Source organism: Pogona vitticeps, chromosome 4 (assembly GCF_051106095.1).
Source record: "Pogona vitticeps strain Pit_001003342236 chromosome 4, PviZW2.1, whole genome shotgun sequence".
Classification (NCBI taxonomy): Eukaryota; Metazoa; Chordata; class Lepidosauria; order Squamata; family Agamidae; genus Pogona; species Pogona vitticeps.
This window is the reverse complement of record NC_135786.1, coordinates 58,613,484-58,640,916: the sequence shown is the minus strand read 5'-3', so window position 1 is coordinate 58,640,916 and position 27,433 is coordinate 58,613,484. Positions and strand designations below refer to the sequence as shown.

Genomic DNA, 27,433 nt, shown 5'->3' with positions numbered 1-27,433 from the left:
TGGAGATTTAAAATAGCTTATTAATCTATACGACAACACCCATATCCCATAATTCTGATGAGAAACTGAGGATAGGCTAAGCTTGACCTTTTATCTGGTGCTAGATAGTCTTAACTACTTGCTCGCAAGAAAGGGTTTTTAATGGGGGAGTTGTATTTTTATCTTTTAAATGTGCTTTCAAATTGTTTTAAAGAGGGTTTATTTAGCACTGTTCCATTATTAAGATTTTGTTTTTTTTAATACTGTAATTTGCTCTATTTTTTAAATTGTTTTAATACTTTAAAAAAATCTTGTTTGTAAGCTATACAGCCAAAAAAGCTTATTTTAATATGGTTTGGCATTTTAAGTATGGACATCCATCACTTCCTAACTGTTCTGTAAATTATGTCACATGACACTGCATGTCATGTTATCTAATAAACAGATATGCAAAACCTATCTATTGTTTCCTCTGTTTGTCCTACAAGACATCTAGCAGTTTCTGACTGCCTACTTTTCCCAGTTCCACATTCTTTCTTCAGCTGCACATTTGAAAAAAGGTGATTGAGGCACATGTGTGCAACAAGCTGTTTGTGAGATTCACACAATTACTTGCAAGCAGGTGACTTCTGTGCAAGAACATTAGAGCTCAGCCAACTGGCTGAATAGTTCAGTGATATGGGTTGTGGTGCCAGAGGCTGGGAGTTTGATTCTTCCTTGTATTTCCTAGGAAAAGAGACAGCTTGTGTAGCCATGGGCAAGCTGCACAGACGTCAGAACATAAGAATAGCCCTGCTGGATCAAACCAAGGGCCCATTTAGTCCAGCTTCCTGTATCTCATAGTGACTCCACCAGATGCCTCTGGAAGCACATGAGACTAGATACTTGTCTCCTGATACCCCTTCCCCTGCATCCGGCCTTTTGAGGTACCTTCCTTCTAAGCCTGGAGTTTATGCATCCCCATCATGGCTTGTAACCTGCGTCCCAAGGCCCCCCAAGAAAAACGGAATGGTAAACCACTTCTGAGTAGTGACTACCTCAAAAACCCTGGAAAAGGTTGTTGTAAGTTGGAATTGACTTGAACCTCACAATTATTATTATAAGTACTCAGATGCAACGTTCACAACAGATTCCACATATGGATTTTTTAAAATTTGACTTTGCCTCAGTTTTGATCAGATGTTAAACTGCAAAATAATTGTAAATTGTGTTTCTGCAACATGTGCTGTTTAATTACAATTTGAAGCCCTCTGTTACATGTATTTGCCAGAAATAGATGATGTCTCCGCTCTGTGAGGATGAGTTTCCCCAAAACCAACCTTACCTGTTAATGCTTCCTTGCGCACCTTGAACATATCAATGATGGGTGTGGTGATGCCAGCCATGGTCCCAATCATGCTTCCCAAGCCCAGGTTTATCAGCATCAGGAAGAACATCACTGACCAGAAAGGAGAAGCTGGGAAATGAGTCATTGCTTCTGTGAAAGCTATGAATGCAAGGCCAGTTCCCTGCACAGACTGTGGACAACCAGAAGATATTTACATCACTTTTGGCAGAAGATAAAATTATAGAAACAGATGTGTATGCATTCATACAAACAGAGCCTTGTCTTTATCAGAGCTTGGGGGGGGGGGGAAAATCATTTTTTGGATTATAGTTCCCAGAATCCTCAAGCCAGCACAGCCTGGAGGACTGTTGGGAGATTCTGAAAGCTGTAGTCCTAAACATTAGTTTTGACAGCCTCTGATTTATGCAATTGCAAGTTCTCATGCCCAGAATCTATACAGTTCTGTTCCCAATCTGTCATTTTCTGCCATGATAAGGTGTACCCCAAAAAAATCTTAAGTAAAAAAAGATGAAAAAATATTGGTTGGGGATACAGGAGTAGGTACAGTCCTCCAAGGTTGACAGGGAGCCATGGGCAGTATCTGGATCTCTAGAAGTTGCCCACTGCCGGTCTAAACCATAGTCAAGCATTATGTGAACAGGCTCTAACAAGCCATGGACTAAATTATTTCCACTTCTTCCTCTGATGTGGTGTTGAGAGGAATTCAGAACCATTTGCTTGTATTTTACACTGGCCATGTTTTACTATGGCTTCTAGACATAAACAAGCTATAACATAAACAAAATTTCTAGTGGATGCTAACCATAGTTTACCTAGCTGTTTTCACTAATCATGATTAAAAATTAACTACAGTTTACAGTTTCCCCAAGGATGTTTTCATCAAGTATATAAACTGGCATTCAGCCTTTAGAGAAATATTCAGATGGATGTACTGACCAAACATTTCGGACCCAAAATGAATATAAAAAGGCAATCCAGGCAGCAGTAAGCATACCTTGTCAAGCTCATCTTCCAGGAGACAGGGATCCAGTCCCAATCTGTCAAAGTGCTCCTTCTTTATCGTCTTTATCACAGCATACATCTCACTGTAGTCCTTGGCTGTGAGGTGGGAAAAGTTCACATAGGGTGGAATAAGTTCATGGCTCAAGACATTGGTGTTCAGATAACCCAGGATCTTCTCAGCATTCCTAAGGTGGAGAAGCTAAAAGTCACTACAGAGCCATTTCCTGGTCTTTAGACCTTGTTGTTCACCTTGATCTGTGCATAAGGAGAAATATATCTTCTTCCTGAAAGACAGGCAAGGTAAACCCCCAGCAGCTGATGTGGGAGGAATTAGTCCCATTATTCCACAACACCTTCTGCAAAAATCACGGAGTGAAAAGCTTACTTTTCTGAAAGCACTCCAGATCCCCACCAACCAGGAAGGAAATTCCAAAGTAAACCTGCATCAGCCACACTATTTACTCTATTTAAGAAACTGAAGTTACACTGAAGAATATCTTGCTATGGTATGCATGCCTTCTCTTGAGAAATCTCTTGGAGAGACATTGGCATTGATACTTACTCAACCACACACTTCTCGTTCATGACATTGGCCTTGAACCCCAACACAGCAAAGACAACCAATGTGGCCAAGATGGAGGTGAAGAAGTTGATGAGGGAGACCAAGGCTGCGTCGAAGTGGCAATTGTTGTCCTGTTTGTTGTAACTGGAGAAAGCAATAACTCCACCAAAGCCTAGTCCAAGGGCAAAGAAGACCTGAGTGGCTGCTTCTCGCCACACTTGGAGATCCAACATTTTATCCAACTGTATGAAGAAATGAGAGGAAAACCAAGTCATCTGCATATATATATATTCTTGGTAGCAGAGAATTCTGTCTCCCTCTTTCTTTTGTTAACTGAATTATTTATGATGAGGGACAAATTCAAAGAATGTTAAATCCATTTGTGACCCCAGCATCCCTACACCTACAACCCAAAGTTTTAAGAACATTTATTTTGAAAGAAAATTTATTCACAAAGTTCTCTTGCGGATCACAGAGCCATTTTTAACATTTTTGAAGAATTCTAAGAATAAAAGAGTGGCCACTAGAGGGCACAAAGAGGCTTTTCCATTTTAAAAAAAGCAATATTCTTTTTAGTTAAATCCGTTTCTGTTTTGTTTTGATTTTTTTAAAAAAAATATCACTGTAGCAACCTTATCAGTACTATTATTTTTTTTCAAAATTAAATGTGGAGATTAGACTCTATGCCTTCACTTTAGCTCCCTTCTTATGGAGTGACCCTGGGCTGCCAGGAAATCTGAAAAATGAACCCAATGGGTTTGCCCATCTGTGATACATATTATGCAATAAAAATGTTCTATGGGCAGCTTACTGTTAGGGATGTGCCCTGCCTTGGGAGAAATGTGCAAAAATGTACCCAGTCCAGAGTATTTGTGCAACTTCCCTACAGAGCCTTCATTTTCCATCTGGCATTCATGGGGCTAAAATGCTTTTAGCCAAACATGCCCAGCCATTTATACTGAAGAAGCGGACATTGAAAAGACTGAGCTGCTGGCACTGGAGGAGAAGGACAGTGGCTGTGAACTTCTCCTGCCCCCACCTCCCAGTAAAGCTCAAGGTCTCCCCCAGATGCTTCAAGCACTGAGCCACTAGGAAGGGCTCAGACTGAGGTCACTGTATGGCTATTTCTCCTTGCAGCCACTATTTAGTAAAGTTGTAGGTCAAAGAGAAAGACTCTTTTCCTTGTATTTGCAAAGGCTTTCACGGCCAGGATCTAATGGTTGTTGTGGGTTTTTCAGACGTGTTCTGAAGGTTGTTCTTCCTAACGTTTTGCCAGTCTCTATGGCCGGCATCTTCAGAGGACAACACTCTGTGCTCTGGTGTAGTTTGCTTGGGAGTGGCGTATTTATGGCTGTGAGATATCACAACAATACACCCACAACAAGACACACTAATCACCCATCCCCTGAATAGGACAAAAGCCTGTCTCACAGCCATTAATACTCCACTCCCAAGCAAACTGCACCAGAGCACAGAGTGCTGTGCTCTGAAGATGCCGGCCACAGAGACTGGCGAAACATTAGGAAGAACAATCTTCAGAACACGGCCGAAAAACCCACAACAATCACTCTTTTCCTTGTTGGCTAAGATCTGAACTTGAGAACTTTTTCTTTTTTGGTCTAGCTCAGTTTACTAGTTTACTACTAGGATTGAGAGTGTCTTTGTGACTGTGAATAAATATCTGTGTTTCTCTTATGTAAGCTTTGATTGACTAGTTCAGATTTAGTTTGCTAGGGTCTGCCTTTTCTCTCCCATCTCTGTCTTTTTTGGTTGTTGTGGGTTTTTCGGCTTCTTTGGCTATGTTCTGAAGGTTGTTCTTCCCAACGTTTCACTAGTCTCTGTGGCCGGCATCTTCAGAGGACAGAAGTAGCATGCTGTGCTCAGTCTTTTTTCTTTCCTTCCCTCCACTTCTTCCCTTTTCTTTGGTGTAAATCCAATCGCCTGCTGGCTTTTGCACAATCATTAGCTGTCTGCAGGTGGAAGTAAGATCCTCTTATCTCCCATGTCCCTAAACTGAACTTGGTGTGCAAATCCTTCTCCACACCAAGTCACAGCCGTTTGCACTTCCCCACTTCTGTTAATATGTGTGTGTGTTTTCATAAAGGTCCAGAAATGTACAGATAATGTCCCTGACCCAAACAAGGATCAGAATGTCACCAAAGGGCTCAAGGCAAGTTGGCCCCAAACACTGTGCCTTTTATATGGCCATAGACTGGATCAGGCAGCCGGTGTGCATCCCGATTTACAAAACATGAAATAGAATATTAAAATACAATATCTATTGAACAAAAACTGCACTACAAAGTTTTCAGCAAACCTGTTTCACAGCACAGCTAAAAATACTGACCAGATAAGCAGTGCAGTGCAGACAGTAAAAGACCACAGCAAATAAAAACTCATCACATGGAACCAAGTGACTATAAAGAAACTGTCAGTCAAAGCATCTCTGGAGCAGACATTCCACAACTTGGGTGGGGCATCAACAAAGCAGCCTTATTTCACTTGGCTGGCACATCCAGAGCAAGGTCTCTGAAGAACTCAAATTTGGGAAAGACCATATACGAGAAAACAATCTTTCAGTTGACCTAAACTCATACAATTAAAAGTTTTAATAGTTTGCTTTGGGAAAAGAATGAATGATGAAGCACTTGTGTCATATCATTTAACTGCCTGGTCTCAGGAGTTCACTTAACACTGACCTATCTGTCCTGTATTTACAATATTTTCTCCTCAGCAATGTGATCATGTTTTCACATTCATACTATTTTTCCCACTTGAGGGTGCACTGCTTCTAAACACGGAATCAGTGACCGGTGAGTCCCTCCAAACAACAGTCTTGGAAACAGTTCTGGACAAATCAATGTGACAAACCCAGACCTACTGGGATCTGCCACACAGTTACACTAAGCTGCCACCAACCATTCCCTTTAAGAAGTCACACAGACCAGGGATGGATTTTTAAACAATAAAAAGAATAAGGTTTATTTAAATACACACACAGGGTAAATAAACAATCAGGTGAATAGGATAAAGTAACGTGGCTTATTCTCACTCATACAAGCATACAGTTTGGTTCACACAGAACCCTTAACTTGAAGCACAGACCCTGAACCTATCAGTTCTGGCTAACCAACAGACACCTGAACCTATCAGGTTGGTACTCTGACACACAGTAGTACCCTGTCTGACACACTGACTCCCACAACAGCTTCTTCTTCCCAGCTGCTGCTTCGTCACAACCCAGTGTCTCCCAGCATCTCCTAGCTTCTAAACTCTCCACACACGCTTCACATATTTATACAGTACAGCCCCTCCTCCTGATGTCCCGCCTTCCACTCCCCATAGGATGGAACTTTCCCTCCAAACCCATGACAGACAGGTAACATCAGTGCTGTCTGTAACACCTCCCCTCTTTATAAGTTGTTTTGTAGGGGGAAAGCTAAGGTGCTTTTCACCAAAAAACAACCTGAATAAAATACACAACAACAGTTATACATACCATATTATACTTACTTACATTCTAAGTTAAACAAAGCAAATAGGCATTTAAACATTTACCATATACATTACATCCATTTACCTTTATTCATACAAACCAAATTCAAAACCAGGTACATTTTACTTTTTGTCACCAACATATGTACATAGTCCATGTTCTTTCGTCGTCTTCATTCTTCAGGTCTTCTTGATAAGGCGTCAGCAACACAGTTCACTGACCCTCTGACCACCTTCACTTCAAAGTCATAGTCCTGTAGGTTTAAAGCCCACCTCATAAGTTTGCTATTGTGGGTTTTCATTGTCTTTAACCATTGCAATGGTGAATGGTCAGTACACAGAATAAAATGTCTTCCCCAGATGTAAGGCTTGGCCTTCTGGATCGCGTAGACTATGGCCAAACACTCCTTCTCCACGGTTGCCAAATGTCTCTCACCTTTTTGAAGTTTCCTACTCAGGTAGGATACTGGATGCTGGTCACCATTCTCATCCTCCTGGCACAGAACTGCTCCTACCCCGCTGTTAGACGCATCGGTGTAGATGATGAACTCCCGGTCGAAGTCTGGAGCACGCAGGACAGGATAGTTGATTAACGCCTCCTTCAACCTCTGGAACGCCGCCTCACAGTCGCTGGTCCACGGGATGCGGTCATCAGCCTTCTTCCTCGTCAGATCGGTCAGCGGAGCCGCAATCTCGCTAAACCTCGGGATGAACTTTCTGTAGTAGCCCACCAACCCAAGAAATGATTTGACTTTTTTCTTGGTGTTGGGTCTAGGCCAATCACGAACAGCTTCTACTTTGGCCTCCAGGGGTTTTATCATTCCTCCCCCTACCATGTGACCCAAGTATTTTATTTCTGGGCTACCCAGCTGACACTTGCTGGCCTTTACCGTTAGCCCTGCTGCACTTAACCTCTGCAGCACTAACTCCAGGTGTATCAGGTGATCTTCCCAGGTATTACTGAAGATCCCTATGTCATCAATGTAGGCCACTGTAAAGTCACTGAGTCCTGCCAAGGTCTGGTCCATCAGCCTTTGGAATGTGGCTGGTGCATTTCTGAGACCAAAGCTCAGGACTCGAAACTCATAGAGACCAAAAGGGCTGCAAAAGGCAGTCTTTTCTTGATCCCTGGGATCAATTCTTAATTGCCAATATCCCTTTACCAGGTCCAATGATGAGATGAACCGACAACCCCCTATGGTTTCAATCAGGTTGTCTAGCCTGGGCATTGGGTAGGCATCAGGAGTGGTTACACGGTTTAATTTCCTGTAATCAACACAAAACCTAATGCTCCCATCAGGCTTGTCCACAAGGACTATCGGAGAGGACCAAGGACTAGAAGAGGGGACGATTATGTTTTCCCTCAGCATTTCGTCCAGCTCCTTCCGCACCTTGTCCCTATAGGGTCCCGTTACTCGGTATGGGGATACTGCCTGCGGGGGTGCATCCCCTGTGTGGATCCGATGCATCACTCCCTTCACTATCCCCGGCTTGTTGGAAAACACCTGTTGATATTTACTAAGCAGCATTTTTAGTTCTTGCTGCTGGTCTTGGGTGAGTGCAGGACTGATCTTTACCTCCTCTGGGTTGTATTTTACTTCCCCTCTACCCTCCCAGAAGGGTAATTCAGCTTCCTCACTCTCAGCTGCTTTTATCGCGAATAAAACCCTCTGTTCCCCTCTGTAGTAGGGTTTTAGGGCATTCACATGAACCACCCTCCTTGCTTGGTTCTCCTCCTGCTCTATTAGGTAGTTCAGGTCTGACAACTTGGAAATGACCCTATATGGTCCTGCCCATTTGAGCTGCAGTTTATTCTCTCTGCAGGGCCTAAGCCAAAGCACTTCCTCCCCTGGGTCAAAGTGCCTCTCTCTAGCTTTGTGGTCATACCATGTTTTCTGTCTGACCTTCTGAGCTTGCAGGTTTTCTGCTGCCAGCTCTAGATTTCTCCTTAGGTCATTCATCAAGGTGTCTATGTATGTCACAACGTCTTGTGGGTCATCCTGGGTGATCTGCTCCCAATTTTGTTTGATCAAATCAAGGGGCCCTTTCACCCCTAAGTGTGCAGCAAACATGTCAGAGTGACCCCTTTGTAAGATCATGGGGCGATACTTTTCAGGTACCACCAGCTGACTTCTGATCCCATCTCCCCCTTTTGAGATATTCCCCAGGGTCTCTCCATATAAAATCCCCTTTTTCTCCAGAAATCTCACTGGGGTTTCAGGTGTTAGCTGGGCGTCAGTCACCTGTTCAAAACACTTTTGGAGAGTGGCGTCTGCCTTTTGCTCCTGTCCAAATCTGCTGTCTGTGGTTAAGGTTTCCACCACAGCTTCTGAACTCCCCTCTGCTTCCGTCTCTGGCTCATCATTACCCCCCTGAACTGTCCCCGTGGTGGCTTGTGAGCGTGTAATCACTAGCACCCGTTTCACATGTTCAGCCAGGTCATTTCCCACGAGCACGGCTGCTGGCAGAGTCGATGAAATCGCTAGCCGCCAATCTCCCCTCCAGCCTTGAAAGTTGACAGGTACCTCTGCTACTGGCAGAGAGATTACCTGCCCCTCAATCCCTGCCACCTTTATGCTCTCATTTGGGATTATAAACTCCCTGGGAATAATATCTGGATGGCACAGGGTTACCTGGGAACAAGTGTCCCGCAGCCCCCTATACTGACGGTCAAGTATTCCCACGTCCACCCCGGCTGTCTCAAACAATTGAGAATCTGTTTTCACCAGCAAGCAGCGTTTTACCTCCACAAGAGGACCATTTTCCTCAGCCTGATCAGCAGCGGTAGCTGTTCCAGACTGAGTAGCCATGGCAACAGGCTCCCTCAGTGACACTGAGCCTTGCTCTTTCTGGACACAGAACACAGCTTTCGGCTTGGTCCCACTAGCATTCTGAGGCACCATTCCTTTTAGCTGCTTTAATTTCTCACATTCTGAGATTAGATGACCCTTTCCCTGACAGAAATAACATTTTCTGGTGTATTTTGATTCTCTCTCATCTTGTTTTGGTTTTCCCTCCAAAATCTGAGGTCTTGGTTTCATGTCTGAGGGCTTCCCTTCACCATGGGCCCCTCCCCCTTGCTGGCTTTTCCCTGGTCCCTGAGAGTACTTGCTGTAGGTTTCTTTGGGTTTACCTACAGATTTCCCCTCACCCAAGGGCTTTCTTATTTGGGAAATAAAATCTGCAATCTCTGCGGCTGCTGCCACAGATTTCGGTTTCCTTTCCCTCACCTGGAATTTCAATTCCCCATGCAGGACTGAATAGAACTGTTCCAGCGCTATCAAGTCTTTAAGCTGCTCATAGGTCTCTGTTCCCTCCTGCGATAGCCATTTCTCAAGCAGCCTCACCAATTGGGCCCCCACTTGGGTAAAAGTCTGTTCTGGCTTTTTGGTGAGGGACCTGAATCTTTGTCTCAGCTGCTCTGCATTTATCCCATGTCTGGCAAACACCAGTTTTTTAAACTCTGCAAAATCTTTCATCAGTTCCTCAGGCATCTCGGCATAGACCTCAGCCAGGCTACCACTGATTAAAGATCGCATGATGGTCATCTTCTCAGTTTCCCTCACTGAGAAGTCCACAAACGCTCTTTCCACTAAGGAAAAGAACACCTCAGGACAATCTCCCTTGTGGTACACAGGGAATTTCTTCAGGTCAGCCTTAGACAGTTGGCCTCCCTCAGAATCCCTATTGTTATTATTGTTCTGGTTCATCAGTTCCAATTTTCTTAACTCATACGCCATCCTTTCTTTTTCCAGAGCAATTTTCTCTCTCTCCATTCTTTCTTCCCTCTCCATTCTCTCTCTCTCTCTCTCTAATTCAAATTGCCGCTGTTTCTCTCTTTCCCTTTCCTCCATTTCCCTCACCCTCAGTTCATGCTGTTGGGCTATGAGTATTTTTCTAAGTTCTGGGTTCTGCTCTCCTGTGCTGTCACCTTGCACTGAGCCAAATTCATCCTCAGAACCTTGGTCAATCTGGGGGTCTTTCACTTCACTCATTTCGGCCATCTGGCTTCGAGTCAAGGGCATAATCCCCCCTCAGAACAGGCTGCTTTAAAAAGTCAAGCCTCAGAATAAAACGACCACTTTTTTCCTTCTTGCCTCAGAACCAGCTCTCCCTAGAGATTGCTGCTGTCCTTTCGGCACTAACTTGCAACAGTATCGAGTCAGAGCCTACCCCCCTCTGCTGGGCCTCTCAGCTGGCAAGCTAGATCACTGTTACTAAGCAGTTTTGCCTCAGCTTTTTTCCCGCCAAAACTAGGCTACCTCAGAGCACCTTAATCTAAGTCTCCCCAGTTGGCACGTTCTTCTACTAGCGCACCTCCCCGTGAGGTACACCTAGAAGATTACCTACGCGCCTCAGACTGTCCCTGACTAGACCCCCCTTGCTCTGGGCACACCTGCCAAGGCTTTGCTGGACCACTGGACAACTGGACCAGTCGTATCCCACACGCTGGCACCAATCAATGTGACAAACCCAGACCTACTGGGATCTGTCACACAGTTACACTAAGCTGCCACCAACCATTCCCTTTAAGAAGTCACACAGACCAGGGATGGATTTTTAAACAATAAAAAGAATAAGGTTTATTTAAATACACACACAGGGTAAATAAACAATCAGGTGAATAGGATAAAGTAACGTGGCTTATTCTCACTCATACAAGCATACAGTTTGGTTCACACAGAACCCTTAACTTGAAGCACAGACCCTGAACCTATCAGTTCTGGCTAACCAACAGACACCTGAACCTATCAGGTTGGTACTCTGACACACAGTAGTACCCTGTCTGACACACTGACTCCCACAACAGCTTCTTCTTCCCAGCTGCTGCTTCGTCACAACCCAGTGTCTCCCAGCATCTCCTAGCTTCTAAACTCTCCACACACGCTTCACATATTTATACAGTACAGCCCCTCCTCCTGATGTCCCGCCTTCCACTCCCCATAGGATGGAACTTTCCCTCCAAACCCATGACAGACAGGTAACATCAGTGCTGTCTGTAACAATTACAATTCCAAATTAGCTCTCTAACTCCCAGGATCCACAGTCTTCAGGGCTTCATGGAGTTACGGTCCAAAATATTAACTTTTCCAACTCTGAAATGCTTACCTAACTGGTCTATATACAACACATTGTAATACTCCAAATAAGGGGTTACCAAAACATTGTCAATGTAGCTAGGAGATCACCAATCTGATAGGGTTACAGTTGGTGTATCAACCAAAACCTATAAAGGAATGTTGAGCCAAAGAGATCACTAGATCCTCTATTATAGTGGTTCTCAACCCTGGGTAACCCAGGTGTTCTTGAACTGCAACCACCAGAAACCTCAGTCAGCACAGTTGGTGATGAAGGTTTCTGGAAATTGCAGTCCAAGAATGCCTGAGTTACCCAAGATTGGGAACACCTGCTTTATGACAATCCCAGATCAATAAGCATTCCTAAACTGCAAGCCTAATCTTTTAAGGCAGAGGGGCCACAATCTGTTCTGGAATGGGTTGGACATCAGCTACTTCATCAGTACCTAACTATGCACTTCAGTCTTATAGATGTTATCAAGAATGTCAGATTCTTTATAAACCATTAGCACTGTGTGTCTGTATTTTACAAGCCCACTACTTAAGCAACTGGGGTGGAATTTGATGTCCCGCAGTCTCATCATCTTAGAAAATGAAAAAGGACTCTCGTCTTCAAGACTGCATGGCAGGGAGAGCAGCCTGAAAAACACTTATGCTATTCAAATGAAGCTGGTTAGATAGCTTAGTGAGATCAGGAGCTCAATTCCTCATGTCACTCCTTGGAGAAGAGCCAGCCTGTGTAGCCTTGGGCAAGCTGTACATTCCCAGAGCACCCCCAGAGGAAGGAAATGATAAAGCATTTATTAATATAGTTAGAAATTCCTGGAAAGGGTCACCGTAACTCAGAATTGTCTTGACAACACACTGTTACTGTTATGGTGCTTGAAACAAAGATTTGGAGAGCATGATTCATGTGTACCCAATGCCATATGTTGCCAAACTGCTATACCGCATGTTGATCCCATGTAGTACTGGGGCCTTCTTCTAGCCAGTGTCAGGACCACACTGTTCATGGTATCACTCTGATTCTATGGCACGTCATTAGCAAGTCTATATACAATAAGAACTGGCGGATTAGGGCTTGTGCTTTTCTGCTTCTTATACTGCATTAATCAGGATTCATTTCTTTCATCAGCTTCACAATATGAATCATCCACATCTTTATTCAATTAATTAACTTGCTAATTAATGGATATTGATTGCAGCTGTTCTTTTGCACTCCTAGTTAATTGGACAAAATGCATTTTCTAGCCGGGAGTGGGAAAAGTGAATGAAGAGGCTAATACTAGTAGGCACAAGGCTATGAAGAGGCAGCAGTTCACTGTAGATGATATTGTGCTGTTGATATCCTGTTTCTCTGCAAAAATTTGCTCTGCTCTAATGCTTTCGATTGTGTACCATAAATACAGACATGCAAATTTTACAGGGGGAAATTCCTGGCAATTTTTACCAAAAAGAAAGGATTTTGGGCAATTATATAACCTAGTTTCATTCTACCATTCTGAAATCAGATGGACTGAATGCTTAGATCAGTAACTTCCCAAGGGGCATACCTTTATTGTGAAATGCCTTCTTGCTTATTTAAATATGTTTTTGATATGTTTTTAAATTTTCTATTCTAAATTTATAAAATTAAATAAATTAATGGATACTGGATAACCTTGTGCAAGCAATTTTCTTCTGCATAACCTACTTCTCAGGACTGTTGTGACATTGACAATAGTGATGATGATGAGAACCTTGTAAATTTCAATGAATTGCTTGGAAAGGCTGGATATAAGCAAGTAAATAACCAGTACTTAGTACTTTGAGTTGAAGTGGCTGTCTGGATAGCACAGTAAGTGGGAGCAGCTGATGTCAGGAGTTCAATTCCCCACTGAGCCTCCTGGGGAAAAAGCCAGGCCGTGTAACCTTGGGTGAGCTGTCCCAAGAGCCCTCAAAGGAAGGAAATGGTAAATCACTCCTGAGTACTTTATTCCCAGGAAACCTTGGCAAGGGTTGTCTTAAATTGGGATGGATTTGCAGCATAAAATACACATTTATTCCTGCATGTAACAAAAATGCACAACATTCTGCAAGAAGCCTCCTTGACTAGCACAGAGGGCTTGTAAGGCTTACCTTGGGCGTGAACATGTGCACGATCCCATCTACTGCCCCTCTAAGAAGCAACCCCCGGACCAAGAAACAGATCAGCACGACATAAGGAAAGAGAGAGCTGAAGTACATCACCTAAGAGGGACAGATTGAGAGAGAGAGAGATCGAGTTGGCTGTGTATAGTGATAGAGACAAAATGTGTCTCTAGCCCACTAGAAATACTATCAGTTTTCTACCTCTTCAGCTATCCTCCTGCAAAGCTAAGGTTGGTTAGTGAGATATAGAGAAGAACAATCTGTTTTAGACTCCTCCCTCTGCTCTTCCAATAGGACTGCAATTCAACAGAGCCTCCAGGGAAAGATTAAGCACTTCAAGTCAAAAATGTGGATATGTTGCAAAACAGTGGCAGCTGTGGCCCAAAGGCCTTGAGCAGTTGTGAGTGCCGTGGCTGAATGCTACACCATTGCTGACCTTATTTTCTATGGCTCTCCAATATATGCTTCTTTCTTTGAGATGGCTCTCCCAAGCAACGTTCATGGCAGGAATAGGCCCTCGTGGGTGGACAAAGCTTGCACTCTTCCCTACTTCTTATCATTAGTGGCCTGAGTAACAGAAGCTGCTGAGGATATATGGAGGGGGTTGCATCCATGCTTCCAGCCACCAAAACTGTGGCCTGACAGCTGTTATTGATTCCAGCTCATGAGCCAAATCCCGCCTACATGCTGAATCTGGTCTGCAAAGGGCCTGTATCCAGTCCACGGGGGTGCAGGCTCCTCATTGCTTCCCAAAGCCTCAGGCTCTGGAGTCAACTTGTGTCAGCATATGTGTTAACTTCGTATGGGTAGAGTTATCTTCTAACCCCCACCATCAACCCTTACCTTCCCTGAGGACTGGATTCCTTTGATCATGGCTAAGCACACAATGCTCCAAGCTGCTAGGAGACATAAGGTCATCCTCCAGTTGAGACCGCCACTCTCAGAAATAGAGTCGGAGATGTCCAGGGCATCACGATACCAGAAGAAGGTAGTGGCAGAGCTCTTGTCACATTCTGGTTCCACAACTGCAAAGGATGGAAGAGCTTTGGTTTTGCGTATAAGATCCACAGTCCTTTGTTTGAGCTTCTCATAAAGGCATAGATAAATCACATCAAAGTGGGACAGGATTTATGGAGCTGAGGAGATAGGCAAGCCTCATAAGGTGCTTAAGGAAGGATGCTGAAGATTTCCCAACTGAAACGAGTTAAATAAATGGGGCAATTCATACCCACTATAAAAGATTCATCTATATGTTGAGTGATGTTCAGATTCTATTAAACACTCCATTAACTTCCAATGCATTTCTGTCTTACTCTTCGGAAAGTGCCTATTCCCTGCCAGGAAATGCCTAAAGACAATTCCAAAGTGTAATGGCTATAGACAAACCTGACATTTCTTGGATGGGGAGAATGAATTTACCTACCTACCTACCTACCTACCTACCTACCTACCTACCTACCTACCTACCTACCTACCTACCTACCTACCTACCTACCTACCTACCTACCATTCTGCCTACACTACCCAAAGGTCTCTCGGCGGCTTACAACAAATTTAATTCAATAAAAAGATAAAAACAATTAAAATGCAATGCTCTAAAAATTGCCATCAGGACCCACAGTTGATATTATTTTAATTAAAAACCTTCTGGAACAGGAAGGTTTTGACCTGGCACCGAAACATCATCAATGTCAGCACCAGATGAATCTGACTCGGGATGGCGTTCCATAGTCTGGGGGCAGCTTGTCTACAAGCCACCCTTCTTAACTCCTTGAGGGATGGCTCTTTCAGGAGGGTCCCCTGGCTATATCTTATTTGCCAGGTAGGTTCATATGGAAGGAAGCAGTTCTTCAGGCATCCAGGGCCCAAGCTGTTTAGGGCTTTATATGTCAAAATAAGCACTTTGAATTGGGTCCAGGCTGCGACTGGTAGCCAAGGTAATTTGAACAGAATCAGCCTGATGTGTTTCCTAGCAGCCCCACCACTCACCAGCCACACAGCTCAATTTTGAACTAGTTGCAGTCACTGGACTGTCTTCAAAGATAGCCCCATGTACAGCGCATTGCAGTAATCTATATGGGATGTTACCAGTGCATGCGTGTCATGAGACTCTGCTCATCCAGGTAAGGCCATAGCTGGTATAATTTCCGCAGCTGAATGAAGGCGCTCCTGGTCACCAAGTCCACCTGGGCTTCTGGGCTTCCAGAGTTAGACCAGGATCCAGGAGCACCCCTAGGCTGCAGACCCTGTCCCTTAGGGGGAGTGCAACCTCATTCAGGGCAGGGAAATGGCCCTCTAGCCTGTCCAGTGATGCACCTACTAACAACACTTCCGTCTTGTCTGGACTAAGATTCAATTTATTAACCCTCATCCAGTCCATTATCAGGTCTAGACATGAGTTCAGCACAGAAACCGCCTCACCTGGATTGGTGGAAAATGAGAGGTAGAGCTATCGTGAGCATATTGCTGACTCCTCAGCCCAAACCTCCTGATGACCTCTCCCAGCGGTTCCATGTAGATGTTAAACAGCATGGGGGATAGTATTGAGCCCTGAGGAACCCCATGACATAAATGTCATGGGGCAGAGCAACTGTCCCCCAGCATCACCTTCTGGACATGGTCAGTCAGGAAGGAGTGGAACCACCGTAAAGCAGTGCCCCCATCTCCCAACCCAGCCAGCCTATCCAGAAGGACACCATGGTTGATGGTGTCGAAAGCCACTGAGAGGTCCGGGAGTATCAACAGGGTGACAATCCCCCGTCCCTCTCCCGGCAAAGGCAACCAAGGCAGTCTCCATACCAAAGCCCGGCTTGAAGCCCAATTGAAATGGATCCAGAAAACCCATTTCATCTTGCAGTGCCTGGGTTGCCCAGCCACAACTGGCTCCAACAACTTGCCCAAATAAGGGAGGTTTGCCACTGGTCTGTAGTTAACCACCAGCCCTGGGTCCAGGTTAGGCTTTTTAAGGAGTAGCTGAATTACTGCCTCTTTCAAGGCGGCTGGGACCACTCCCTCTCTGGTGTTCATGGCCTCATGCATCCAGGTGCGAACCTCACTGGCAGATCTTCTAATTAGCCAAGATGGGCAAGGGTCAAGTGGAGTGGTGGTAGAATGGAGAGATCCAAGCACCCTGTCCACATCCTCAGGTCTCAAAATGACACATTGAGACAGCCCCATGGTTGATACCAAAGAAAGATGTTTTTCTCATTATAGATTGGAATGCTAAAGTCTAGTCAAGAGATAAAATGAAAAACAGGTACATTTGGCCTTGGAGTTCAAAGCAAAGCAGGGCAAAGGTTAATAGAGTTTTGTCAAGAGACCAAGCTGATCATCACAAACACTCTTTTCCAACAACACAAGAGGCGAGTCTACACATGGACATCACCAGAAGGGCAATACCAAAATCAGATCGATGTTCTCTGCAGCCAAAGATGGAGAAGCTCTATACAGTCAGCAAAAACAAGACTGGAGCTGATTGTGGCTCTGATCATCAGCTTCTCATAGCAAAATTCAAGATTAAACTGAAGAAAGTAGGAAAAACCACTGAGCTAATCAAGTATAATCGAAACCAAATCCCTTATGAATACACAGTGGAAGTGAAGAACAGATTTAAGGAACTAGATTTGGTGGACAGAGTGCCTGAAGAACTATGGATGGAGGCTTGTAACATTGCCAGAGACAGCAACAAATACCATCTCAAAGAAAAGGAAATGCAAGAAAGCAAAGTGGCTGTCCAACAAGGCCTTACAAATAGCAGAAAAGAGAAGGGAAACAAAATGCAGGGGAGATAGGGAAAGTTACAGAAAATTGAATGCAGACTTCCAAAGAATAGCAAGGAGAGACAAGATGGCCTTCCTAAATGAACAGTACAAAGAAATAGCGGAAAATAATAGAAAGGGGGAAACCAGAGATCTGTTCAAGAAAATTGGAGATATTAAAGGAATATTGTGTACAAAGACGGACATGATAAAGGACAAAAATGGTAGGGACCTCACAGAAGCAGAAGACATCAAGAAGAGGTGGCAAGAATGCACAGAGGAATTATACCAGAAAGATTTGGATATCCCAGACAACCCAGATAATGTGGCTGCTGACCTTGAGCCAGACATCCTGGAGAGTGAAGTCAATTGGGCCTTAGAAAAGCATGGCTAACAACAAGGCCAGTGGAGTTGATGGCATTCCAGTTGAACTATTTAAAATCTTAAAGGATAACACTGTTAAGGTGCTACACTCAATATGCCAGCAAGTTTGGAAAACTCAGCAGTGGCCAGAGGATTGGAAAAGATCAGTCTACATCCCAATCTCAAAGAAGGGCAGTGCCAAAGAATGCTCCAACTACCGTACAATTGCACTCATTTCACACACTTGCAAGGTTATGCTCAAAATCCTACAAGGTAGGCTTCAGCAGTATGTGGACCAAGAACTCCCAGAAGTACAAGCTGGATTTCAAAGGAGCAGAGGAACTAGAGACCAAACTGCTAACATGGCACTGGATTATGGAGAAAGCCAGAGAGTTCCAGAAAAACATCTACTTCTGCTTCATTTATGCAAAAAAGCCTTTGACTGTGTGGACCACAACAAACTGTGGCGAGTTCTTAAAAGAAATAGGAGTTTCTGACCACCTTATCCATCTCCTGAGAAATTTATATGTGGGACAGGAAGCAACAGTTAGAACTGGATATGGAACAACTGATTGGTTCAAAATCAGGAAAGGAGCATGATAAGGCTGCATACTGTATTGTCCCCATGTTTATTTAACTTATATGCAGAATACATCATGCAAATGGTTGGACTGGAGGAATCCAAAGCCAGAATTAAGACTGCCAGAAGAAATATCAACAACCTCAGATATGCAGATGACACTACTCTAATGGCAGAAAATGAGGAGGAATAAAAAAACCTCTTAATGAGGGTGAAAGAGGAGTGCGCCAAAAATGTTCTGAAGCTCAAAATAAAAAAACTAAGATCATGGCCGCTGGTCCAATCACCTCCTGGCAAGCAGAAGGGGAAGATATGGAGGCAGTGACAGTTTCACTTTCTTGGGCTCCATGATCACTGCAGATGGTGACAGCAACCACAAAATTAAAGGACACCTGCTTCTTGGGAGGAAAGTGATGAGAAACCTAGACAGCATCTTAAACAGCAGAAACATCACCTTACCGACAAAGGACCACATAGTCAAATCTATGGTTTTTCTAGTAGTGATGTATGGAAGTGAGAGCTGGACCATAAAGAAGGCTGACCGCCGAAGAATTCATGCTTTTGAATTCTGGTGCTGGCGGAGACTCTTGAGAGTCCCCTGGACAGCAAGGAGAACAAACCTATCCATTCTGAAGGAAATCAACCCTGAGTGCTCACTAGAAGGAAAGATCCTGAAACTGAGGCTCCAATACTTTGGTCACCTGATGAGAAGAGAAGACTCCCTGGAAAAGACCCTGATGTTGGAAAAGTGTGAAGGCAGGAGGAGAAGGGGACGACAGAGAACAAGATGGTTGGACAGTGTCTTCGAAATGACCGACATGAATTTGACCCAACTCTGAGAGGCAGTGGAAGACAGGAGGGCCTGGCGTGCTCTGGTCCATGAGGTCACGAAGAGTCAGACACAACTTAACAACCAAACAACATGGTTGCCATGGCAGAATCTTGTCTGCCAGTCCCTTAGATAAAATTATATTGATTTGCTGTAGAGTGAGTATTTATACTGTATCTCCTTGCGCCCAATGAAGACAAAAAAAGATAAGGACACAGATCCATCTCTCCTGGTGCTTCATAACTTTGGCCCATGTTGTTCTGGTACCCATTATCCAAATCTTAGTTCTCGAAGGAAAGTAGCCCAAAGCTAAATCACAGTACAAAGGTTTGTCTGTTCCCTCATTTCTGCAGAGACTGCTTGGACTTTTGGATCAGCGAGGAAAAATTATTTTTGGATGAAAGCTTCTAAAATACCTCAGACAATAGGGTCTATGGCCATGCTGGCAAGAGGACTATGGGAGTTGTAGTCCAATTTTTTTATTTTCCCCTTCTCTGCCTCTCCCCCATGCAAAGTTATGGAGAAAAAGTACTTACTTGCTATGGAACCATTTTTTAAGATGGGACACTCACTCCAAGGCAGGGGGTACTGGAAGGACTTAAAAAAGTAAAAGATGCTCCATCCTATGATCACATTGTAGTAGAGCCCAACAAACAAGCAGACCTGGCAAAAGGAGAACAAAACAGTGTTTGGATCTCGTGCAACAAACAGAAAGAGTTCTATTGCATTTCAAGGTTTTGGCAAATTAAATAGCATCTGAGGAATCAGATATTGTCTTAAGATTCCACCTGTGACAGAGGCTGAACAATATCTAAAACAATGAAGGAAATCCTCCCATGTGAGCCTTATTAAAAGAATTAGGAACCATGGAAGAGCAAAAGCTCCCTTGGGCTAATAAACTGCAAGGGGGCAAGAATCCCCAAAGCAAAACAGAAAAAAAAAACTACAACCTGAAAAATATTAATTAATGCACCCAATAGCATGATTAATGACTAATCAGCTCCACAGGTGGATATGATTTTGATTCTATTTCGTTTTATACCTAAAAGCTTTCAACTATGGTAAATGGGTTAAATATGTATGTCTGCTAGAGCGATTCTTAGCCTCTTTTTGACCACAGCCCTTTTAGAAACTCTTCTCAGGGCCCAGGGCCCCCTGTCACACAAGAATACAACACAAATGGATGTCTTTCAGAAACACCTAACATTTTTCACTCTGTGGCCCTCTTCAAATGTGCCCAGGGCCTCCAGGAGACTCTGTGACCCCCTTAAGAATGGCTGTGCTAGATAGTCTTATTTTGGAAGCGACCTGTCGTACCACAGCCCACAGAACCATGTTAAAACAGGAACTCACCAGGAGGCTGGCAAATCCGATGCCGCCCAGCCGGGGACAAACGTAGTTCCACACGCCTATACTGCCCCGGCGGATCCTCTGGCCCACAGCCAACTCCAGGAAAAAGAGGGGAATTCCAATGAGGATGAGCAGCACCAGATATGGAACAAGATAAGCACCTGGAAGAAAAGAGAAGCTCCATTGCAGGGGGAGACTCTCAACTACACCAGGCAAAGAACAAGAACGTTTTATTTTAACTGGTATTTTTCAAAGTCTACCTTTTCTCCAGGCAGCACAGGCAGTTCCCTTCTACTCCCTGCTTTATCTTCACAAGAATCATTTGAGGTAGGTTAGTCTGTACTTTAGGGGCTTGTCCCAGGACAGGAGATGACTTTCATGGCTAAACAGGGGCGTGCCGCACTGGCAATGATTGCATCTAGGAGTCAGCCATATCCCGCTGCTCTCAAGCGAAAAGAAAGGTTACTTACCTGTAACGATGGTTCTTCAAGTGGTCATTCTGTGAATTCACACAAAGGGTTAATACCAGCGCCAGCGTTGGGCCTCTCGGAACATTCTCTAGCTGCAAGAGAAAAGTAACAATGTTTAGGACTACCCCTACTGCGCACGCCCAGCCTAACCGTCCCTCAGTTCCATTTGTCCGCCATAGGCCCTCGAGTCATAGAGATGCCAGTGACAGAGAGACAGAGGGGAGGCCGGGCGGGATTGTGTGAATTCACAGAATGACCACTTGAAGAACCATCGTTACAGGTAAGTAACCTTTCTTTCTTCATCGTGGTCTTCTGTGAATGCACACAAAGGGTGATTAGCACGCTTACTAACCGGATGGTGGGCTGTCACTGAAGAGCCGATGCTAACACTGCCCTCCCGAATCTGGTTTCCTCTCTTGCCCTCATGTCCAATCTGTAGTGGGTTATGAAGGTAGAGGCATTGGACCAGGTAGCGGACCGGCAGATGTCGGGCAGGTCGACGCCACGGAGTAAGGCAGTTGATGAGGCCACAGCCCTGGTGGAGTGTGCCTTAAGTCCTTCTGGAGGATCTTTGTGGTTGAGCTCGTAGGCAAGGGTGATGGTAGATACGAGCCACCTAGAGAGCGTCGACGGCGAGGCCGGACCGCCCTTCTTTGAACCAAAATAACAGAGAAACAGTCTGTTGGCCTGTCTAAAGTCCTTGGTCCTAGAGACATAAAAGGCCAGGGATCGTCGAACATCGAGCATGTGGAGCATGCGTTCAACGTCAGTAGTCGGAGACGGAAACAAGGTTGGTAGAATCAGTGGCTGATTTACATGGAAGTCGGAGACCACCTTCGGGAGAAAAGAGATGTCCAGGTAAAGCATAACCTTGTCCTTAAAGAATTGAAGGAAGGGTTGGTCATAACGGAGAGCTGCCAACTCACTAGCTCGGCGAGCAGACGCGATAGCCACCAGGAACAGCGTTTTTAAAGAAAGCATCTTGAGGTCACAGGTAGCCATAGGTTCAAATGGAGGCCTGGAAAGAGCATGTAGAACCAAGTGAAGGGACCACTGTGGGAGTGGTGGACGAACGGGAGGTCGGAGGTTAGAGAGACCCCTCAAGAACATCCGGACGGTAGGGTGAGAGAAGAGCCGGGAAGAGGGAGAAGCCCTGGGTTGGAAGAAGACAACCGCAGCAAGGTACACCTTGATAGTAGATATAGACAGGTGGAAATCAAACAGGTAACGGAGATACTGTAGAAGCGTGGAAAGAGATACAGGGGAGGGAACAAGATCCCTCTGCTGGGTAAATTTCAAAAAACTTTTCCACTTGTAGGTATACAAGCGAGACGTGGAGGGCTTGACGGCGTTAGTCAAGACCTCTTGGATTTCGGGACGATCCTCCACGCCGTCAGATGGAGCGTGTCGAGGTCGGGGTGAAGGACTTTGCCTGCTTCCTGGGTCAGCAGGTCCGGCCACAACGGAAGGGTCATGGAGTCCACAGCCATGCTGACTAGGGTGGGGAACCACACCTGGCGAGGCCAAAAGGGTGCAATGAAAATGGCCGGAGTCATTGAACGTTGGAGCTTGATTAGGGACCTCTGTATCAACGGAATCGGTGGAAATATGTACAAGAGACCCTGGTTCCAAGGAATCATGAATGCGTCTCCGAGCGAATGCAGGCCGAGACCTGCTCGAGACGCGTACCGGGGACATTTCGCATTGAGAGGGGATGCGAACACGTCCAGCACTGGGGTCCCCCATTGGTAGCAAAGGTCGTGGAAGACCCGAGAGTTCAGTTCCCATTCGTGTGTCTGATGTTGAAGCCTGCTCAGAGTGTCCGCAACTGTGTTGTCCTCTGTGGCTACATGGATGGCTACCGGGTAGATATGATGACGGTAACACCACTCCCAGAGGAGGATGGAGAGGTACAGGAGTGAGTGAGAGCGAGTTCCTCCCTGCTTGTTGACATAGTGCATTGTGGTAGTGTTGTCCGTCACCAGCTGAACTCCGCGGCCCTGTAGCAGGGGAAGGAAGGACCTGAAGGCCTTGATAACTGCAAGTAGCTCCAGGTGATTGATGTGGAGCATGGTTTCCTGTGGGGTCCAGAGGGCATGAATGGTGTGATGGCCGCAGTGCGCCCCCCAGCCGGATGGACTGGCGTCCGTTGTGACTTGAACGGTGAGACGGAGTGGACGAAAGGGCCGGCCAACCGTGAGGTGGGGTGTGTACATCCACCACTGGAGCTGTCTGACTAGCTCCGGGGTGACACGAAGGCGCTTCCTCTGGCTGTCCATCATAGGGTCGAAAAGGGTGAGGAACCATGATTGGAGCGACCGGAGCTTGAGGCGAGCGTGAGCGAGCGCCGGTGTTGTAGAAGACATCAGGCCGAGAAGGTGTTGGGCGTGATGGGCTGTCACCCGAGCACGAGGGTGAAATTTCCTGATGGCTCATTGAATCTTGTGTATCCTCTCTGGGGGGAGAAATGCTCGACCCTTTACAGCGTCCAAGCAGACCCCTATGTATTGTACTGTTTTGGAGGGAATGAGTTGAGACTTCTGTTTGTTGACAGTGAGACCGAGATTGGAGAGGAGATACAGGATGAATTTTGTGTCTCTCAGGGATTGTCTTCGTGAGGTGGAGACTACGAGCCAATCGTCCAGGTAAGGGTAAACGTGGATGCCCCTGAGACGAAGGTAAGCTGCCACTAGGGCCATGACCTTGGTGAAGGTCCGGGGAGCTGTGGACAGGCCGAATGGCAGGGCCTGGAATTCGTAGATTGTGCCCTGAAAGATGAACCGAAGAAACTTGCGGTGGTCGGGGTGGATAGTGACGTGAAAGTATGCGTCCTTTAGATCTATGAGGACGAACCAGTTGTTCTTCTTCAGCAGGTGCATGATGGACTCTAAGGTGAGCATCCGAAACCGTCTGGGTCGCAGGTAAGTGTTTAGGAGTCTTAGATCGAGGATGGGCCTTATGCCTCCTCCTCTTTTTGAGACAGCAAAGTAGCGGGAGTAAAAACCGCGTTGTATGTCGTGGGGTGGTACTGTATAGATGGCATCTTTTTGCAAGAGAGATGATATTTCTTCCTCGAGCGAGGAGTCGAATGGAGAATGATTTATGAAACCTAGCGGAGGAGATCTTATAAACTCCAGCTGGTAACCGTGCTGAATAATTTTTAGAGCCCAAGTGTCGGTTGTGATGGTAGACCAGTTGTGAAGAAACGGTTGAAGACGGGTGGTAGGCGGTGAATGGGTAAAAATGGGGGGCCGAAAGTCAAAGATACTGCTTTTGTTTTCTGCCAGGTGGCTTAAAGGGTTGGCGGCGATGAGACGGGCGAGGCCGGTATCCCTGATAGCCCTGGACAGAAGAAGAGGACTGGCCAGATCTCTGCTGAGGTAGGTGCTTGTAAGGACGGTACTGTTGAAAGGGCTGATATTGACCATAAGATTTACGCCATTGGGGTCGTCGCTGTCTAGATTGAGTTTGAACAGAGTAGGACTTGGCAGTCCTCTTGGCCTTGTGAAGGTCTTCTAAATGGGAGTCGGTCTTTTCGTTGAACAGCCCGGTAGCGTCAAAGGGGAGGCTCTCAACCTTTGACTTGACGTCCTCCATTATGTCTGCAGAACGGAGCCAAGCGTGGCGCCGGATAGAGATGGCAGACATGAGAACTCTGGCAGAGATCTCTGCTGCATGCCTGATGGAAAGACGTTCATACTTGGATACCGTCTGAGCTTCCTCATATGAGTTTAGGAAAGCTTGCCGGGTGTCTTCAGGTATCAATTTCAGTCCTGGCAAAAGCTTAAGCCATAACTGTTTGTGATAAGCCCCTAGAACAGTCTGATAATTTATGACTCGAAGTAACAGGGTGACAAGGGAGTAGATTTTCCTGCCGATGATTTCTAGTTTTTTACCCTCCTTGTCAACTGGGGTAACGTGAGCCTTGGCCGATGGCCTTGAACAGCTTGTTTCAACAATGAGTGAGTTTGGAATCGGATGCTTGAGTAAAAAGTGAGTGTCAGCCCCATGAATCTTGTAGAAGTGTTCTGTGCGGCGAGGGACATTAGGGGTAGTCGCAGGCTGGGCCCAGAACTCCTTAATGGCCTCCATAACTACAGGCACAAAGGCTATGCTAGGGGGAGCGGTACTGTCTTTCTTGATGTCCCCGAAGAACAAGTCCTCACCCGGAGGCGAAGGGAGATTCAAGTCCAGTTTCAGTGTCTTGGCAAGTCTGGACATCATCTGAGAGTAGGAAGAAAAATCCTCAGATGGAGAAGGGGCGTGAGGATCACCCGTATCCGAAAGCACCACATCACCCGGAGGTAAATCGTGCGGTGGCAGGGGTGGGGGTTGTTCCTGATCGGAGTCAGAAGACTGCTCCGTGGACACCTCATCTGGATCGGAGGAGAAGACATCCCTCTTCTTTTTTGGAGGGGGTTTCTCGATGCCGACCGGCGCTGTCGGGGGTCGAGTCGGGACCGCAGTTGGCACCGAGGTGGAAGGGACCAGTTGCGGTGGAGGGGCAACAGGTAGCGAAGGAGGCTTTTCTCCGACTCGAATAGCTCGGCGTCGACGTCGAGGACGGGTCGACTCCGAGGAAGAAGACAGGTATATGTACCGGATCTTCTTATGGTACCGGTCTCGAGATGCGGACGTCGAAGATGAGGAAAGGGACCTCGAACGCTCACGTCGACGTCGATGGCGCTTACGACGCTTGGGGCGGTCGGAGTCCGCTGAACAGGAAGAAGAGGATCGACGTCGATGTTTGCTACGACGCCGATGGGAGCGTCGCTTCTTCCTAGAGCGTTTGCGCTTAGAAGATTTCGAGTCCGAACGATGGGAAGAGTCGGACTGGGTGGAAGCCCGATGCCTCTTCTTCGACCGTTTCCATCGAGGAGACTTCGACCTCGAGCGGCCGGAGGAAGGGGACCGACTCGGGGAGCGATGCTTCTCCGTGCGGGAACGTTTGCCTCGAGGAGATTTCGACCTCGAACGCACAGGTGAACGAGGCACCTTGTCTCGAGGAGATCTCAAGTCCGAGTGCACGGACGAGATCGACACGGGAGGCGACCCCTGGCCCGCAGGAAAAGGGCTATGTGGGGCAGAAGTGAGACCAGTAGTGACACCGACTAACTGGCTCAGCGTCGGGGAAGACATTCCCGATGGTGGCACAGCTTCAGTGCGTCGAACCGGAGGAGGAGCGGGTGCCTCAGACGAGGTCTCAAAGCGTCTCGACAACTCCTCGAGAATCGGTGATGGTATCGAGCCCGAGCTCGGAGAAAGTCGAATGGATGTCATTTTAAGCTGGGCGGCTGCCTTGGCTTTAGATGTCTTCGACGGTTTAGCTTTTGGTGGAACAAGAGCCGGGGGCTCGGGATTCGAAGCAGGCGCGGCCGATTTCGATGACGCGGATTTTTTCGACATTTTCGAAACTTTGGAGACGACCGATTGAACAGGAGCTGCTCGAGAAGTGGAAGCCATTTCCCCCTCCGAGGGCGCCGTGGAAGACAACGTTGACTCCCACAGATGGAGTTTAAGGCACTGCTGGCGAGCCTTAAGAGCGGCTTTAGTGAAAGCTTTGCATTGTGGGCAAGTTTTGGAGTTGTGCGATTCCCCCAAACAATACAGACAAGTATCGTGGCCGTCCTGGTGGGGAATCTTGCGGTCGTACACCACACACCTGCTGAATGGCCCGGAAGGGGACATAGGGCAGTAAGCAAAACCGAAACGACTAGTTTAAGGGAAAAAGCAGAGCAGTCCGTAATCAGTCCGAATAAAGCCAGGAGAATAGAATAAACCGAGTCGTCTAGTTGAAGGGAGAAGCGCTAGGGTAGTCCGTGAGCTAAGCGAGGTCAAAACCAAGGAATCAAATCAGGTCGCAAATAGACGCAGCTAAGACGAGAGGCTCCAAACCGCTAGGCGGAAAAATGGAACTGAGGGACGGTTAGGCTGGGCGTGCGCAGTAGGGGTAGTCCTAAACATTGTTACTTTTCTCTTGCAGCTAGAGAATGTTCCGAGAGGCCCAACGCTGGCGCTGGTATTAACCCTTTGTGTGCATTCACAGAAGACCACGATGAAGAACATGTTCACTTCTTAGGAGAGCTGGCCCTCCTGTTAAACAAAGTGAGGCACCTACCTCAGTCAAGGTTACCAGGAGGGGTGGATTGCCCCGTTCTGCAGCTGGAAGTCATCTCAGTGCCACCGCTCTCAAGCACTTCACCCTTGGGAGCCAACCACACCCACAATGTCTGGCACTGAGGAAAGACTTCTCAGAGGCAGGCACTTGAGCTGTGCAAAAGCAAAGCTGAGACCAGTGAAGGCTGGTGACTCTGCTTTCAGTATAAGTATAGCTGCTTAAAGTTTGGACTGAAACCTGGCATGGATTCACCACAGGTGGGCACCACTGCAACTAAAAGCATGCAACTAAAAGGCTTGAGTTGTAATGTTTCTCATTCTGTAGAGGAAAGACAGTAAGATTGTAATTATTTTGAACGAGATTGGAAGGGA

General features: G+C 46.2%; 1 protein-coding gene across 2 annotated transcripts in view; it reads right to left on the bottom strand.

The window, feature by feature from the left end:
- SLC6A17 (solute carrier family 6 member 17) overlaps window positions 1-27,433 on the bottom strand; it is a 71,087-nt gene that overhangs the window by 11,187 nt on the left and 32,467 nt on the right. For both annotated transcript variants that reach the window (XM_020810010.3, XM_072997490.2), the window contains exons 3-9: window positions 20,478-20,635; window positions 19,661-19,787; window positions 14,438-14,619; window positions 13,583-13,693; window positions 2,892-3,133; window positions 2,322-2,514; window positions 1,304-1,496 (exon numbers count right to left, since the gene is read on the bottom strand). In XM_020810010.3, coding sequence (XP_020665669.1) covers window positions 1,304-1,496; window positions 2,322-2,514; window positions 2,892-3,133; window positions 13,583-13,693; window positions 14,438-14,619; window positions 19,661-19,787; window positions 20,478-20,635 — 1,206 coding nt within the window. The remainder of the gene's footprint in view (window positions 1-1,303; window positions 1,497-2,321; window positions 2,515-2,891; window positions 3,134-13,582; window positions 13,694-14,437; window positions 14,620-19,660; window positions 19,788-20,477; window positions 20,636-27,433) is intronic.